Here is a 19,169-nt window from a genome sequence, read left to right as displayed (position 1 = left end):
TTACCTACAGTTCATTATATGAAGTTATAATTTTTACTTTTTTTTTTTCCTCAGCTGTTCTGTTCAAGACATTGTTTGGACTGAGGAGACCAATTCGTGTAGTTGCACAGAATTAAATATATAAATAAATAAATGAAATAATGTATGTTGTTCTTGTACTGTTTTCAGGTAAGTAGGATTTTAATAATTTGGAAATCATTGCATTTGTTTATTTACATTTTAGACAACAACCAAACTTTTTTGAAACAGTGGTTTTTTCATTAGTATGAAGTATACTGACAATTTAATTTTCTTTGAAACTGTGTTTAAACAATAGATCAAGAACTGTTAGTGTATTAACCCATCTGATCCAAGATATTTATTGGATTTTATTCCCCATTCTATCACTCCCCTACCTTCCTTACTAAACATGTAACAAATGCCCAAAAACATGGAGAAAATATCAGTTAATAATGTCTGTGTCACACTAGTTAGTAAACATTGGCTCCCAGTTCATATTGTTTTGTTGAAAGTTTGTTGTATTACAGTTTCCATGTGGTAATTATTTGGATTCGCGCTCCTGTTCAAGAACGAGGCGGCAGAAAGCTTTATAAAAGCACTGTTTGTAGCGTTTTGTTAATATTGTGAGCGCACACAAATAAAAGTGGACCATTTACAGTTCCAAATGATGTATAACTCTTACCTTTGTGAGAAAAATGGTAAATTTTCCAAAGAAAAAAAAAAATCAAGTGGCGCCTCCATGTCAAAGCACGCTTCAGCTTCCACTCCCCGCACAAATGTTTGGATATGCACATTTATCTACGTTTAATGTTTAAACTAGTATTTTTATATACTTGAACTGATTTTACATCTATAGATTTTATTTTAGGCAAGTCGTGATGATTTGAGAAGGCAATAAAACAGTCTTCCGCTGGCCGCTGTTCATTACTTTTTAAAATAAAAACATTTAACAAACAAAACGTGCTCCAAACGTTTTTCTAAATTAACTTAATAAAAAAAACTAAACAAAATATGATCACTTTGCCATTACATACAAAACAGAATAGCTGAAATAGTAGTATAAGCTGTTTTGATCTTGGTAGAAACCATAAAAAACAAAGTAAATCCAAATGCTTTGGGCTAAAAATAAGACCAAAATATAATGACTCGTGTCTGATGGAGTTTGATAGCTCCATAAACCCGATTGCTTCTCCATCTAAGTTTAAACACAAGCCCAAAAAGCGCTTGTAAAGAGTGATCATGGCAACACAGACAGCACGCACTCTGTGAAGCAGCTTGAACAAACATAAACAGAACACAATGACTCTGTGCACAATAATCGTGGCTGTCTCAATTGACCGTAGTTAGATGAAATAACCGCGATCAGACGTTATTTAATAAACGTGACAGGCCTAGTTGTGAGTGGAGTGTCTAACCCTATCCCTGCCCCTGCATTAACTGTGTTAAATATTTTAATTATGTTAAACTGAAAAAATGAATCATTATATATATATATATAGAGAGAGAGAGAGAGAGAGAGAGAGAGAGGGAGAGAATGGTTTAATGACAGTTATTTCTGTCTTATTTCTATTTTCTATCTCTATTAATTGTAGGTTATAACAGCCAGTGCTCCACACAGAGATCTGATCCCATCATCATTCAGTCTGTCTGGAATGACATGAAGAAACAGAAAATGTACACTTTTTCAGGTAGTTTTGCAGGTAGGTTTCTTGAAGCACCTTGGAGACATTATCACAGTTCAACTGAATTGTCTGTTTTTTGTTTCTTCATGTCATTCCAGATGATGATGGGATCAGATCTCTGTGTGGAGCACTGGCTGTTATATTCTACTGACACTACAGCAGAAGATAGAGATAACACATTAAACCATATTTTTAGCTGGTGAAAATACTAGTAGCCTAAGATTTCCACACAGTATATAAATGTGTGTGTATGTGTGTGTATATACGTATAATATGTAAATATGAGTATATGTGTACAGTATATATGTAGCACATAGTCACTGAGGAGCTGACATAGAAAAGTCTAAAATCTTCCTGGTAGACATACTTGAGTTTGTCCAGTGAGCAGGTTGAATCCAACAGTTTTTCAGTGAGTAGTTTGACTTCTGAATCTCCTGGGTGATTGTAGCTCAGATCCAGCTCTCTCAGGTGTGAGGGGTTTAAACTCAGGGCTGAAGACACATAACGACAGCCTTTCTCTGTGACCATACAGCCAGACAATCTGAAAACACAGCAATAGTCCATGTGACAATCAGACAAATCTCTTTCACACATTTTAGCCACAAATTATTCCTATATAGTTGTGTTATAAACAAATGTAAAATGAAAAAATATACACATTATAAATCATATGATGGAAATGCTGTCCAGAGTTGTCACCAGTGTTACTGGAAAAAAAAACATCACTTAAAAATACAGTTTAAAATAACTTTCTGTTTTTATCTATTTGATGTCATTTTCTATATTTTCTTATTTTCTATTAATCACGTAAAAAAAACAGATTAATAGGTGAAGAGTGAAATCGCCTTTTGTGTATTATTTCCACCTATTACTGAAGAAACCAGCTTCTGTTTATTCTTAAAGGGATAGTTCACCCAAAAATGAAAATGTGATGTTTCTCTGCTTTCCCCCCAGGGCATCCAAGATGTAGGTGACTTTGTTTCTTCAGTAGAACCCAAATGAAGATTTTTTAACTCAAACCGTTGTAGTCTGTCAGTCATATAATGGCAGTCAATGGCTACCAAATCTTTGAGAGTAAAAGAAAAACCCACACAAACAAAACCAAATTAATCCCTGAAACTCGTGGCAATACACTGATGTCTTAAGACATGAAACGATCAGTTTGTGCAAGAAACTGAACAGTATTTATATCATTTTTAACCTCTGATTCACCGCTATGTCCTACTGCCCTGAGCACACACAGCACATGCCGCGTGACGTGTACGCGCTCTGACTTAGTATACGCAAGCACCGGAAGCAATCTGCACTTATACGTCACTCATTGTTTACATTGCACAGAGATTGTGGGTATGTGTAACGAGGGGAAAGAGGCGAGCGGATCCAAATGCAAGCTTTTATTCTTAGGACGAGACAGAGACATAGTGAAAACAGGCAGGGTCGAAATGATAACAAACAGGTATGTTGGGGTGAGGCACAAGAGTAGTCCGTGAAATAGGCGTGGGTCCGTGGTGAACGTAATCTAAAAGGGGAAAAGCGAGGGGATAATCCATAAAACGAGCAAAAGTCCAGAGGGCAGGCGGCAAGACAGACAAGACGAAATGGCCGGGCAAGAAAGCTAAACACAGGGAACTAGGGAACTCGAAACAACAACGTAAACAACACAGAAATACACAATACTCCGTGAGACACGGGAAAAGTCTGGGGCTTATATAGGGCACCTGAGTTTGTCCCGATTGGCCACAGGTGTTGATGCAATCAGCGCCATGGATGATGAGAGTAGTAGTCCGGGGTGCAATGCAACAGTTTGTGTGATATGATAGAGTGAGAGCGACATCTGGTGGTGAGCAGACCGAAGGTCACTGACCAGATTCATGACAGTATGACGACTATTCAAAATGGTATTTACTTGCACTTATCCTGATTGTTCAAACTGATTTAAAGCTAAAAGATTACGTTTGTGCTCAGGACAGTAGGACATAGCAGTGAATCAGAGGTAAAAATTTATATAAACACTGTTCAGTTTCTCGCACAAACTGATCATTTTGTGTTTTAGGACATCAGTGTATCGTCACGAGTCGCAGGGCTTAATTTGGCTTTGTTTGTTTATTTTTTTTCTCAAAGATTTGGTAGCCATTGACTGTCATTATATGACTGACAGATTGCAACGGTTTGAATTAAAAATCTTCGTTTGTGTTCTACTGAAGAAACAAAGTCACCTACATCTTGGATGCCCTGGGGGTAAGCAGATAAACATCAATTTTTTATTTTTGGGTGAACTATCCCTTTAAAGGTTGACTTATTGCAAAATAACTGTATTTCTAACAAGAAAATGCAACAAATGCATATTATTTAACTTTGTAACTTTTGTAAACTGATTTGCAGGGCCATACAGTGCAACCATTTCAGTTACATTTGTGACTAAAAACTACTACAAAAACTACTGCATGTAGTGTAGTGTGGTAAGTAGTAAGCAACTACTACTTACCATGTAAAAATATTTAGGAGCACCAGTGTGAGTGACTCAGGGGAGCATCAAAGGTTTCTACTTTCAGCACATTTTTGCAGCGTTAGGTAATGTATCACAGATATTTCTCATATATGTCATATCTCATTCCTTGAACACAGTGTTAATCAGAATCCACTCACTGCTCAAAACACCAGAGTTTTGTTCAGTGCTGAGTTATGCAAGCTCACAAATCCTCTCATTATAACAAACTAAGTGCAGACATGGTGTACATAAGAGATTCACTGTGCAGTGTAGGGAGCTTCATTAATTAAAATCTAACTTTGTGAGATCATGATGAACTAAGATGAGTGACAACTTTTATTAACTGTTAAGGGAGTTTGCAGATCTGATATTGATTTAACCCTCTGGTTGTGTTCGGATTCCTGACACAGTTGTGGTGTTCCTGGTCAAAAATGACCGGACTCCAAACAATTGATATAAATCTTTCATTATGTTATATTTTCACCAAATATTGGATTCATTCTTTTTGTCAACTTGTTTTCTTTCATTTAGGACTGGTTTTGTGTTTCTATTTGCATCTGATTAATCATAGGCCTCATTTATCTGAGAGTAGGAACCTCGTTTGGAGTCCAGTCATTTTTGACCAGGAACACCACAAGTGTGACTTTGTGCAATTTTGTACAGTTTTGCCTACTTGAGATCTGTAAACACACCTACATGCCACTTTTATGTTCTTTGCCATCTCTGTAGTGCAAATTAATTTTGTTAATACTGATTTCATTTGATTGGTAACTTATTCTAATTAGAAATTAACCCTTTCACGCGTACGATCACACCAGTGTGATCATTCTTGGCTGGTCCCTGAAGCGTACGATCACACCAGTGTGATTCAAACGTTCAGCGCGTCACGTGATCAACTGCTGAATTCAAATCTGTTTTGGCTGGCGCTGAGCCAGATCGGATGCACTGAGCGCTTGTCATATTATCACAACTATTCCGTGTTTTCAACCATATACATGCTTATTTTAGGTTCCAGACATTTAAATACACATAAGTCCTAGTAAAACGATGCATTTATAGTTAGCAAAATACACACCGATGTCTATGGAAGCCGCAATAATGATCCTTACAAATGTTATCTGACAACATGTTTTATTGATACCATATACACATAGTGTACGTAACTATAAAGTTCACTCTGCTCTTCTCCAAATTCACCAGAGACTTACTTTAATGTTTTTCGGGAGGAGAGGATGAATTTGCGTTTTGTAAATCCCACAGCTCGGATTCAGCGGATTCAGCTCGGATTCAGCTAACATGCTGATAATAAAAGTGTTTAAACCTCCAAATACATTTACTTGCACATATTTCAAAATCAGAATATCAGATATTTCATAATACAGTGAGCACATTTGTGAATATTAATAATAAAAAGGGAAAAATTATATAGAAGTGATACATGTGTCATACAGCGCTATTGTGGCTGCGTTGTGTCACATGGTTTGAGTTCTACCGTTGCAGCCTCCAAGCTGCTGAAAGAAGTTTTAAGCCTAGACTCGACCGTTCGCACAGAAGTCTAACACCTAAGAAGCCAAACGGAAAGCTCCGGGTAATTATCGCCAATCTTCACTATTACCAGGATTGCGTTGAAGTCCTCCGCCGAGCCCGAGAACAAGGGCCGCTCCGATACAAAGGTGAGCCAAACGCCATCTTTCCAGACTACACCGCGAGTGTGGCCAGAGCATGGGCTGCTTTCAATGATGTTCGGAATTTGCTCCGAGGCAAACTTTGATGTTCGATACAGGATAATGTTTCCAGCTCGATTTCAAATTTCTTACAAGGGAGACAGTAAGGATTTTTTGGATCCGGAAAAAGCAATGGCCTACGTGAGGTCCATGATTCAAAATGAGGAAACAGCAAAGTGACTGTGTTCAGTGCATTCAGTTTTTTTTTTTTTTTTTGGACAAGGATCAGTGCGTAAAACATTGAGGCTTTTTTTTCTAATTTACTATCCGGATCCTTGGTCTCATAATATAGAACTTTTAATATACATCTCTATTTTTTATTTTCCTTAAAAGGTGAGAGCACAGAGATGTCATTCGCTCCATTTAAACAGTTATAAGAGACATTTGGACTTTTGTGTATTTTGAAATGACAATGCTCCACATTAGACAATTGGTGTTCTAAGGGATGTATATATAAAACATTCATAAAGATCCACTGTTGCTGTTCACTGTTGATACAATGTGAAGCGTTATTACTATTATTATTATTATTATTATTTTTTTTTTTTTATTTTTTTTTTTACAATTAGGGGGCTAGACAGGGGTTGGTTTATCAGACACTAAAGTGGTTCTCCTTTGCCATAATATAATTTATGGCACATCTTGCACTGGATGTTATAGTCACCAGGTTCATTTAGGTGACTGGGCTTGGGGACCTATCAGACTTAATTTGTTTAAATGGTTTATTTTTTGTCTTTTTAATTCAAAGTCTCATTGTCCTGTTTTATGGGGTTGTAATCTCAGTGCTTTGTTTATTAAATTTCTTAATGGCTAACACCAGTTCAATGGGAAGTGCAGGGTGCATGATTAATTTCATTAGTTGGAATGTAAAAGCTTTAAATCATCCTGTGAAATGGAAAAAAAGTACTTTTACACCTTGATTATTTGAAGACTGACATAGCGTTTCTCCAAGAAACCCATCTCAGGGTAACAGACGAGTCTAGACTAACAGGAGGATGGATAGGGCAAACATTTAATTCAAGATTTAATTCCAAGACGAGGGGGGTAGCAATTATAGTGCATAAGAATATACCATTTGTAATGTCTAAAATAGACTCAGACCCCATGGGACGTTTTATCATTGTGATGGGCAGATTATAATCCCTGTTATTCTAATGAACATTTATGCCTCAAACTGGGATGATAATATTTTCTTTACTAATACCTTTTCCCGAATTTCAAATATAGATACTCACCACCTTATCTTAGGGGGAGATATAATATGTGCCCTTTCTCCAAAACTAGATCGCAGTTCATCTAGAATCTGCCCTGAATCTAAGTCTTCCCAAACAGTAAATCTTTTTCTTCAGACATATGGTTTAACTGACATCTGGCGGTTCAGGAACCCTACTTCTAGGGGTTACTCTTTTTTTTTTCTCCGGTTCATAACCCATTTTCATGAATAGATTATTTTTTTTATCAATGATAAACTTCATATGGTTGTTGAATGTGAATATCAATCCATAGTTATTTCGGACCATGCCCCTTTGAAACTGAAGTTGCGCATTCCAGGCGTGGATTCTGATTACCGCCCATGGAGACTTAATCCTCTCCTTCTTTCTGATGAAATCCTTGTCAACTTCATCAAATCAGAGATTGATCTTTTCTGTCCCACAATAAGACCCAGGGGATGTCTTTTTTAACAATTTGTGAAACATTGAAAGCATATTTAAGGGGGCAGATCATTTCTTATGGTTCAATGCAGAGGAAAGCCGCTGCTGAACGCCTTAGACAGCTGACGGACAATATTTTGAAATTAGATATTAGATACAGCTATTCACCATCTGATGATATACTTAAACAACGTCTGATTCTTAAGACAGAGTTTGACACATAAAGCAGAAAACCTTATTCTAAAATCTAGACATATTTCTTATTGTAACGCCACGCCAGCAGAGGAAGCCCTCACCCATGGACTGTCTGTTACCGCTCCCTCTGCTGCTTCATGGGTTACTTCCTGTTTGGTGGCCATTTAACCAAACAGACAGCACAAAGTATTGTTTTGCTGTGCGGACTCTACTAAGCGTTTTCCTGATTTCATTGCCTTGTTTTGTTAATTCCACGGTTTTGTTTTTTAGTCATCGTTTTGCCTTGTTTTTTGCCATAGTTTTGTCTAGCTTCATTGCCATAGTTTTTCTCTAGTTTCATAGCCTTGTTCATTTGTTACTTTGGACTGCTCTCTCTGGTATTTTGACCCATTGCCTGTTTTATTGGATTTACGCTCTCGCCTTGCCCATAATTACTGTTTGTCTGGAGATCGACCCTGCCTGTCTTGACTACTCTGTGTTCAATAAAGCTTGCATCTGGATCTTACACGCTTCCCTGGAGTCTTGTTACACTTATGAACATGGGGAAAGGGCTGAGAAAATTTTTTCACATCAGTTGCGTCAGAAGACTGCTAATCAGTACATTTTGAAAATTAATGATGAACAAGGCCAAAAACACGTAGATCATGTGGAGATAAACTCATGTTTCCATCGCTATTATGTTGCCCTTTATGCTTCAGAACCACCAGATGATAAATCTGATATAGACAATTTTTTTCATAGTTTGGATATTACCAAGTTGAACCCAGATTTGGCATCTGATCTAGACAAAAATATTGTGGTAGAAGATATTATAGATGCAATTACATGTATGCAACATGGCAAGTCGCCAGGGCCAGACGGCTTTCTATCTTTAAAAAATTTTCAGACAAACTTGCCCCTTTTGCTCCTTGCTGTATTTAAAGAATCTTTGTTCTCAAATTCTCTCCCCCCAACTATGCGTGAAGCAACTATTTCTCTCATTTTGAAGAAAGATAAGAGTCCATCTCAGTGTAGTTCCTATCATCCGATTTCCCTCTTAAACAGATGTTAAGATTCTTGCAAAATTGCTAGCCCGACGTCTCAAGACTTGTTACCATTATTTCGTTCGGGTTATCAGACTGGCTTTATGAAGAACCGGTACTCTTTTTTTTAATATTAGGAGTCTTTTAAATATTATTTATATTCCCTCACCACCCAACATACCAGAGGTTTTGGTATCGCTTGATGCTGAAAAGGCATTTGATTGGGTGGAGTGGGACTACCTTTTCTGCACTTCGGGAAAATTTGGTTTCCCTTCAGTCGTTTCACTACGACGTTACATGTGGGAACTCGCTTGAGTGACCAATCACCTCTGAGCTTTATAGAAAAGGCCAATGAAATTGGCGAGTGGAGTTTGCACGCAACGCCACTCCCCCGTACATACGGGTATATAAGATGGCGGCATGCATCCACTCATTCAGATTTTCGCTTCGGAGCCTCACCGCAACGAGCTTGCATACTAATCAAACTCCTGCAACAGAGTTACGCTCTCTCTACCACAAACCAGCGCATCTGATATCATCGCTGCAGTTCATAGATCCTGCGAGCCGACTGCCTGCGTCAGGAACGTGCCGGCTTTCCTCGCACACCAGCGAGTTCTGACCACACAGTTTGTGCCGTCCTCCCTGGGCGAACCGGGATCTAAAAGAGCAATTTCCTTACGGTCGTTGAGAGTCATTGTCCCGGTATGGCTTTCCGACCGTGCGTTTCTGGGTGCGGTAGTTTCCTCACCTCCGTAGACGGTCATGATCGCTGTCTCACGTGCCTGGGCCGAGCGCACGCTGAGGCAGCGTTTGTGGATGGTTCATGCGCTTATTGCGAGCGTATGTCCATAGCCACGTTGAGGTCCCGCCTCTCGTTCGCGAGGCGGCTCCCCTCGTCGTCTTCCCGCCGCAGTTCGTCGAGCCGTAAAGGCGAGGCGAGGCGCTTGGGGGACCTCCAGGTGACGGTGCAGAATGTTCCGCCGGGCAAAACCCCGCGGGCTTCCGCTCCACCGCGTGGTCCCGTGGTGATGCCCAAACAGACCGCTCCCCCGTCTACAAGCGGGCCCAGCGTCTCTTTTGGTGCTCCCTTGGAGGAAGAGATGTCTATCTCAGCATCAGAGGGTGAACGGTCGGCAGATGAAGAGCACGCTTCGGCGGAGCGGCGCCCCTCCGCGGTCGCTGCCCCGTCCGAGGTGGACGCTGAACTGTCGGCTATGCTCCTCTGGGCCGCCGAGGGGATCGGGCTGGAGGTCCCGAAGGTGCCTCCTCCCGATCCTTCGAGGCTGGACGATTGGTTTCTGGGGACGAGGTCTGTGGCACCGCCGCGCTCGCCCCCAGTGCCTTTCTTCCCGGAGGTGCATGATGAGCTGGTCAGGGCGTGGCGGGCCCTTATTCGGCTCGTTCGCGTCCTACCTCCTCAGCCCTCGCTACCCTTGATGGCGGGCGGCCAAGGGGTACGCGGGGGTCCCTCAGGTTGAGCGTGCGGTTGCGGTGCATTTATGCCCGCAAGACGCCGCCACCTGGCGGGGCTCTCCGCGCCTCCCGTCCAAAGCCTGTAGGCTTTTGTCGGCTCTCACCGGCAGAGCCTACAGTGCTGCGGGCCAGGCCGCCACTGTCCTGCACGCCATGGCCACCCTGCAGGTCTACCAGGCCAAGGCGTTGAAAGAACTGCACAAGGGTAGTCCTGACCAAGCGGTGAAGCAGGAGCTGCGTGCGGCAACTGACTTCGCCCTCCGGGCGACTAAAGTCACGGCGCGGTCCCTTGGTCAGGTGATGTCCACGCTCATGGTCCAGGAACGCCACCTCTGGCTGAACCTGGCGCAGATGGCAGATGTCGACAAAGCACGCTTTCCCGACGCTCCCGGACTTTGCCCAGCAGTTCTCGGCAGTCCAGAAGCAGACCGAGGCAATTAAACACATCTTGCCCCGGAGTGAGACTACCAGGAAGTCCCTGGGTGCCCAGCCTCAGCCTGCTCGTCGCTTAGGGCGTCCCCCTGCGGCCCCCAAGAAGCAAGAACAACCTGCTCCGTCTCCGGCTGAGGCCCATGATGCGGCCCTCGCCGCCAGACGTTGTGGCCGCCACAGGGGAGCGGCGCTGCCCGCTGCTCAGGGGTCCACCAAAACCAATACCTGCAGATCTGCGCGGCGCCCCTGACACGGGCAGCCCAGAGATGATGGAAGCTGCTCTTCGGGGGACGACAACATCTGCGCCCCCGCTCCCGGAGGAGGGCCGGGACCTTCTGTGTGTTCAGCCGCCGTCGACCTATGGGTCGGCGGTACCCACCCACTCACAGAAAGAGCATTTTTCCACATCTCTGGGCCAAGTGCCCTGGGATCTGTTCCTGAGCGACAAGATGTCTCCTCGGGTTTGGACTCGGAACCAACATTCGCCAGCGCGGGAACCTGGGAAGAAGGTAAGTGCTGCCCAGCGCGGCCAGATTGCTCTCCAGGACGTTCATCCTTCTGGTCCAGTCCAAGTTCAGGGGCATCCTTTTCACTTCTGTCTGCTCGGACACGGATGCCTCTGTCCTGCGTGCGGAGATTGCAGTCTTACTGGCGAAGGACGCAATCGAGCCTGTCCCTCCAGCCGAGATGAAGTCGGGGTTCTACAGCCCCTACTTCATCGTGCCCAAGAAGAGCGGTGGGTTACGACCAATCCTGGACGTCATTACTGGAGTGTTGAATCGGTCCCTTCTCAGGCTGCCGTTCAAAATGCTCACTTCAAAACGCATCCTTTCGTGCGTTCGACACCAGGATTGGTTTGCAGCCATAGACCTGAAGGACGCGTACTTTCACATCTCGATTTTGCCTCGACACAGACCCTTTCTACGGTTTGCTTTCGAGGGTCGAGCGTATCAGTACAAGGTGCTCCCATTTGGCCTGTCCCTGTCCCCCCGCATCTTTACGAAGGTCGCGGAGGGTGCCCTGAACCCGCTATGGCGGAAGGGCATTCACATCCTCAACTATCTCGACGACTGGCTCATCATGGCTCACTCGCGAGATCTGTTGTGCGAACACAGGGACTTGGTGCTTCAGCACCTCTGCAGTCGATGGAGCATCCATCAGGAAGCATCAACTGGTCGTGAGGTTCCTCAGAGGTGCGAGAAGGGTTAATCCCCCTAGACCGCACCTCGTACCCTCTTGGGATCTCTCCGTCGCCCTTCGGGACCTGCGGGGACCTCCCTTCGAGCCGCTGGTTTCAGTCGAGCTTAAGTTCCTGTCACTTAAGACAGCGCTCCTGACCGCGCTCGCCTCCATCAAGAGGGTTGGGGACCTACAAGCCTTCTCTGTCAACGAAGCGTGCCTGGAGTTCGGGCCGGCTGATTCTCACGTTGTCCAGAGACCCCGGCCCAGCTATGTGCCCAAGGTTCCCACCACACCCTTCCGGGATCAGGTGGTGAACCTGCAAGCTCTGCCCCCGGAGGAGGCAGACCCGGCCTTAGCGTTGCTGTGTCCCGTTCGTGCCTTACGGGTTTACGTGGACCGCACCCGAAGCTTCAGACGATCCGAGCAGCTCTTTGTCTGTTTCGGAGGACAGCAGAAGGGAAATGCTGTCTCCAAGCAGAGGTTGGCCCATTGGGTGGTAGATGCCATCTCCCTGGCCTATGAAAGCCAGGGGGAGCCGTGCCCCCTAGGAGTTCGAGCTCACTCGGAGTGTTGCCTCCTATGCGCTGGCGCACGGCGCCTCGCTAGCAGACATCTGCAGAGCTGCGGGCTGGGCGACACCTAACACCTTCGCGAGATTTTATAATCTCCGCGTCGAGCCCGTGTCCTCCCGTGTGTTAAAGTAAACATCAGGTAATCTGCGGGAGGCCGGCAGGTGTCGGCTTGCTGCGCCATTCCCACGGGATCCGTGCGCTATCTCCCAGTATGTTCCCTCCGGTGAACCCTGGGTCCTCCATGCCCTGCAGTCAGGACTAGATGCTCCGACTGGGTCTCCTTCGCCCAGAAGGTTGTGGCAACATGTCTCAGTATTTTTCCACAGTCAGCCAGAAGGCTGTGTTTTCTCTCATATATCTATAACAAGAGAGATGTATTCAAATTCTTTATTCCACATGCCTAAACCACATGTGCTCCGCCCCCCCAACCCATGCTTCAGTACAACTGGCACCCCTGTGGGGCCCCCCTAAATATTGGCCCCCAGGGTGTTGGGAAGGTTTCGTATTGACTCCACTTTCTGACACGTCCGCCTGTCAACACTTGGTGTCTTGCGTAACGCGGCCTTAGGGTTGTGGCCTTTTCCATGGGTCTGTTCCCATATGTAACGTCGTAGTGAAACGACTGAAGGGGAACGTCTAGGTTACGTACGTAACCCTCGTTCCCTGAAGGAGGGAACGGAGACGTTTCATCCCCTGCCACAACCCTAGGCTGCGCTGATGCTGGGCTGCGGCTCGGCTCCTCAGCAAAAACCTGAATGAGTGGATGCACGCCGCCATCTTATATACCCGTATGTACGGGGGAGTGGCGTTACGTGCAAACTCCACTCGCCAATTTCATTGGCCTTTTCTATAAAGCTCAGAGGTGATTGGTCACTCAAGCGAGTTCCCATATGTAACGTCTCCATTCCCTCCTTCAGGGAACGAGGGTTACGTACGTAACCTAGACGTTTTGGCCCTAATTTCATATCGTGGATTAAAACCCTCTATTCCTCTCCAATGGCAGCAGTTCGCACCAACAATAATAGATCTGCCCTATTTAGTTTACAGAGAGGCACCAAACAAGGCTGCCCTCTGTCCCCGCTTGTGTTTGCAATCGAGCCACTGGCAATAACCATACAGCAAGATAGTTCTATTAAAGGAATTCCTAGGGGAGAAATAGAGTGTGAAGTTTCGCTCTATGCAGATGACTTATTATTGTACCTATCAGATCCAATGCCAGGTCTCCATAAATTATTGAACATATTGGAAAGATTTAGTAGGATATCTGGCTTTAAAATAAATCTTCAAAAAAGCGAGTTAATGGCAATTAATACAGCTGCCAAATGTATCTCTTTCAGTTCGATTCCTTTCAAAGTTACAACAAAACAGATTACATATTTAGGAATCTGGGCTACACATAATTATAAGGACCTCTATAAAGCTAATTTCCTTCCCTTAATAGAAGGTCTGAAATGAGATATTAAACGATGGGATCTGCTACCTCTCTCTCTAAATGGAAGAATTAATACTATTAAGATGATTGTATTGCCTAAGTTCCTTTATTTGTTTCAAAATCTTCCCATTTTTTTGATCAAATACTTTTTCAACTCCATAGATAAGCTCATATCCACATTCATCTGGAATAACAAAAATCCTCGGATCCGGAAAAGTATTTTACAAAAGCCTCGCACCTCAGGTGGCATGGCACTTCCAAATTTTATGTTATATTACTGGACGGCTAATATTAGAGGACTGACTAACTGGTGCCCTTAAGTGGCTTAACTTTGAGACGTTTTCCTGCAAACCTGTCTCTCTATATTCTTTAATGTGCTCTGAACTTCCAATGCTTGATCCTGTCTCTCACTATTCCTCGAATCCTATGGTGACACAGTCCCTAAAAATTTGGAATCAGTTTAGAAAATCATTTGCCCTTCATAGTCTCTCCTTACATGCCCCCTTAAGTAAAAACCACACCCCCTCAATATTAGATAAAGCCTTTGATATTTGGGTTAAGAGTGGAATCAATATATTACAAGATCTATATATAGATAATACTTTTGCATCTTTTGATGAATTGGTTAACAGATTTAAGATTCCCCGGTCCCATTTCTTTAGATATCTACAAGTCAGAATTTGTTTGGTCCCGCATACTGATTGTTTTCTTTCATATCCCCCTACATCTCTGTTAGAGTCAATTTTTAAGGTAGGGAAAGATTTAAAACAAATCATAAGCAAAATTTTAAATCTCCTCAATGAACATAGCCTGGCGGATTTAGATTACTTAAAAAATGAATGGGAAGAAGATTTGAATGAACAAATTTCAGAGGTAACCTGGCAGAAAATCATTAAACAGATCTATTCATCTTCTAAATGTCAACGACATGTGGTTGTGCAATTCAAAATAGTACACCGGCTCCATTGGTCGAAGGTTAGGTTATCTAAATTTGGACCAGAGGTAGACCCTATTTGTGACAGATGTAGGCAGGCTCCTGCAAGCCTCCTACAAGCCTCCTACATATGTTTTGGACATGCCTAAGCTTGTATAACTTCTGGAAATTGATTTTTGAGGCATTCTCAGAAATAATAGGTTTGCCAATCAACCCATCTCCTTTTATTGCTGTATTTGGTGTTACAGCACAAAACATGCATCTAAGTAGCTATGATTGTAAAATGTTGGCCTTCTGCACACTACTTGAAAGAAGATTAATACTGCTCAAATGGAAAGACCCCTTCCCCCCTACTTTTATTCACTGGATTAAAGAGATCATGTAATATCTTAAACTGGAAAAAATTAGGTACTCTCTTCAAGGGTCTATCCAGAAATTCTTTGCAATCTGGCAACCTTTCTTGTCATTTGTTGGAAAATTCATGTAAGGAATGCAATTCCAAAATGTTTTTTTTTTTTTTTTTTTTTAAATTGTGTCTATGTATTCAATGTATTTCTTAAGTAATTGATATTTTATGTCTGATGGGTAAAGGGCTGGGTTGGGGTATGTTTTTGTTTGTTTGTTTGTTTGTTTTTTTGTTCTGCATATTGTAAATCTTAAATAAACAGACCTTGTTCAAAAAAAAATAAAAAACACAGAAAATGAGAACTCAGATACAACAGGATGAAAAGATCATCAAAATAAGAGTCTCAGAAAAGAACAACACCATACCTGGACAATTTACCCAATATTTTATGTACCAATCAGTTTCCTTAACTTATGATACAATTTAGAATAATTAACTAGGTAAAATGTGTGTACAACTAAACGAAAGCTCTGGTTTTAAATTACCGCTGCTCAGAGCACATATCGTCTCAACCTACAGATCACGGTTGTATAAAAGGTTTAATATGGATCAGATTCATTCATTGATTTACAGTGATTAATAATTTAGATTCAGTCAAATATTCACATTACCAAATCCAAATTACCAGTACTCTGAAAGAAACCATATATTGCAATGTAGGCTACATATACATAAAGAACAAGCAGTAAAACAATCATAGTGGTGTGTTTTTCCATGACTAAAGTGTCTAATTTTAAGTAAATAAAGGAAGGTTACAACTGTAATTATGGTTCCCTGCAGAGTGAAACGAGACAGTACATCTGGGATTGAGACTTTGAGGAACATCATTAGTGGTACTGGTGTCTGATTCACATGTGTAAACACAACATGTCTACTGGGTAAATACAGCCTATGACGTCATTACTGGAGCATCATGAGTATAAGAGTGTATCTGCAATGTACATCAACAGTTGTTTTTTTTTTTTTTTTTTTTTTTTTTGTATTCAGGAGCTGTTTGTTTGTATATATATGTAACATAAACCCTGAATGTGCTCATGGCATTGCATTCATGGAAATCTCCTTTCTTGCTTTGTTCTCTCTTGAGTGATGAGATGATGATGATGATAATAATAATAATAATGAATAATAATCATCATCATCATCTAGTCATTAGGTGATTAGGATGACCAATCAAAAAAAATGTTTGATTAAAATAAAATAGATGTTTGATGCAAAGAGAAGCTAAAAACACTGAATCATGAGCTGCCTGCATGTAAATTAACATAGGCTTTACAGTTTAAACACTACATATTTTGTTAATTTATTTGATTGAAAACCATTTACCTCAGAATCTCCAGCTGACAGTTTGGACTCTTCAGTCCATCAGTAAGAAGCTTCACTCCAGAATCCCTCACGTCATTGTTACTCAGGTCCAGCTCTCTCAGGACAGAGTTTGAGGATTGTAAAACTGATGATAAACTCCTACAAGACTGAGCAGTGAGATTACATCCACATAACCTGTTTAAACAACAAAACAAACAACTATAATGAAAACAAGTAAATGGCCTTCCTTTCGAATTTAAATGAATGTTTCAGTAATTAAATTTTTCATAAAACATCTGTTACATCAATGCAGGGAAGTTTGTATTTATTTAAATGAACAGAGAAGATTTTAGTGCTTGATTACTTATGCATGCTGGTGCATGCATTTTTGGCAAGATACTTTCACCTGGCTGTTGTGAAGTATCTAAAGCATTGCTAATCAAGACATTATTGTGTTTGACACTCATAACACTGCCTGCATGAAGGCTTTTGTTGCTGCACTTCAGTCATTATTCTCAAAGTCATTGCACATAAAAGGCCTACTTGAGAGACTATCTGCATTGAGTACCTTGACTAAATGATACAAAGATGCTGTCTCAAACTCAGCAGATGCTGAAGAAAGCAATAGCATCTACAAGCTGGTTTTGTCAAGATGAAGGAAATCAACTACTAACCAAAATCTCAGAGCCTTTATTTTAATGTACCACAAACCAATGTCTCATCAGTGGAATTTCTGAGAGAGAGGAAACTGAGGATGATTCAGTAGATTTTGATCTTATTTGATCAAATGCAAAATGTAGTCAACTAAATGTAATAATATCAGTTTTACATGCTGTAGCATCTGGACCAATCAGACATACAGTTATTTGTTACATTTAACAAATAATCTTTAAAACCAACAACCCAGCTATATGCTGGAGTTCTGGAGACAGAATTACATATGCAAAATACCATGCTCACAGACAAAGAGTTGTAAACTTTCCCTCCAAAGGTGAAAGTTACCATTGGTTCGCGGACCTCCTGGAGGCGCAGCCTCCAGAGAGCTTAAAGGCAAACGGTTGACCGCCCCCTCTGTTCTTCTTCTGCTTCCTCTTCTCTGTCTTCTTCGTCTGCAACATCTTCCGATTGCTGCCCATGTTGAGGAACCCACGGGGAGCCTGAGCCGGCACAAGGCATGCCCGGCGGGCCCGACAGGCCCAACATACAGAGCTGTGGCTCTCGACCACAAAGAGCCAGACATTTCCACTCAACCCTGGAATTCATCTTCATGACTCGCCTCAGCCAGTCAGTGGTTCTTGGAGAACCTAAGAAGATGAGCTAGAACTCAGGACTTCCCTAAGCGTGCGCCAGGTCTTGCGGCCTTGTCTTTCCATTCCCCAAAGATTGCAGGACTTCAGCTGGGTCCCTCTCAGCTCTTGGTTCTTCTTCACTTTTCACATGGGAAGAAACTCCCAGTCACCATCGAGTCAGAACATCTTTGGAATTCATCACTCTTCAGACCCGGAAGAACGTGATTGCAATTCCAAAACCACCACTGCTCCAAACCATCAAGACCTTCACCTGAGACTGCATTTGGACACTTGTTCAATGACCAAGGCAATGCAAGTATCGTACATTTAACTAAACAAACAGAGGTTTAGTATAAGCTGTAGACAGCACTGATGGTTTCACTCAGGTGGTTAACTGACTCTTTTCATAGCTTCATTTCCTTGTCTCTCTCTCTCTAACTGCTTCTCACTGACCATTCCCCCATGTATGAGTGATTTTCATGTTTGTTTGTTTAGATTTAGTTATGTGTTAGTCCTTCGTTAATAAACTATTGTGCACAAATTACATGAGTTTTGATTCTGATTCTGCCTTGCAAATTAATGTCCCTTTACGATTCCGATTCGAGCTACATGCTCTAATGCAATGGTACTTTAAGAAAGTTATTTTCTGTGGCCAAGAAAATATCATTTCTTAGAGTTGATATAAAGATTATACTGAATGTTCGCTGGGCGAACAGATTAGTTGATGGAAAATTGATTCTGCTACAGTTACTACTGGCAGCCGATATAAATAATTGTAATTAATCACAATTAATTGTAATTATTTATATACATTTCCCTTTGAGCTAAATCGCGACAATGCAAATATTAATATTTGCACAATTTTTAAACTCAAAATAAATAGAAAGGGGACTGTGTACAGGGGACCCAGAGGCCAGAAGGGGCCTATAAAGCTCTTTCCAAGGACCCCTGGCCCTGAATGCGATTTCTACTGTGGGGGATCCACTCACCTTGATGCGATTTATAATCCTCAGACACCCCCTCCCCAACCCTCGGAGAGATTTTTTTTTATCAAGGGGTTCTCCTTGTATTTTCTGTGATTTCTGTGATTTTTAGGCCCTCTGCCATCCCCCATAACCACCAGGGGGAACACCAAACCCCCTAAAAACACCCCACCCCTCATGCACTCACCAACCCATACCACCCCAACTTGCATTAATAGAATAATGAGAACAGGGGGAACAGTTTACTTTGTGACATCTCAGGGGATATTCACATTTCAAAATATAAACAACATGAACAACATATGACTTAATTTTCTTTTTCAACATCTCAAGACAATGGTTAGAATGAATACTAACAGTAGTATTGCATCTGCTGAAAATAACATAAGATTAATATATTG

At 42.1% G+C, this 19,169-nt stretch overlaps 1 protein-coding gene across 1 annotated transcript; it reads right to left on the bottom strand.

Moving 5' to 3' along the window:
• Nucleotides 1-1,866: 1,866 nt before the first annotated feature.
• Nucleotides 1,867-17,614, bottom strand: LOC127159222 (ribonuclease inhibitor-like). Its single transcript, XM_051102113.1, has 3 exons — nt 17,553-17,614; nt 16,518-16,691; nt 1,867-2,223 (listed from the first exon to the last, which is right to left on the bottom strand). Exons 1-3 carry the CDS (start codon nt 17,612-17,614, stop codon nt 1,899-1,901), a joined length of 561 nt encoding a protein of 186 aa, XP_050958070.1. The 3' UTR covers nt 1,867-1,898.
• Between the last annotated feature and the right edge of the window lie 1,555 nt (nt 17,615-19,169).

This window comes from Labeo rohita, unplaced genomic scaffold (genome assembly GCF_022985175.1).
Source record: "Labeo rohita strain BAU-BD-2019 unplaced genomic scaffold, IGBB_LRoh.1.0 scaffold_200, whole genome shotgun sequence".
NCBI classification, from domain to species: domain Eukaryota; kingdom Metazoa; phylum Chordata; class Actinopteri; order Cypriniformes; family Cyprinidae; genus Labeo; species Labeo rohita.
The sequence above is the reverse complement of the archived record's forward strand: the minus strand, read 5'-3'. Positions and strand labels throughout refer to the sequence as shown.

Excerpts from the sequence above, each read along its gene's own strand:
- LOC127159222 (XM_051102113.1), bottom strand. The coding sequence starts at position 17,614 with ATGTTGCAGACGAAGAAGACAGAGAAGAGGAAGCAGAAGAAGAACAGA. Across the intron at positions 16,692-17,552 it reads AACAGAGGGGGCGGTCAACC|GTTATGTGGATGTAATCTCA; the intron begins GTTTGCCTTTAA and ends TTGTTTAAACAG. Across the intron at positions 2,224-16,517 it reads TGTCAGCTGGAGATTCTGAG|ATTGTCTGGCTGTATGGTCA; the intron begins GTAAATGGTTTT and ends CTGTGTTTTCAG.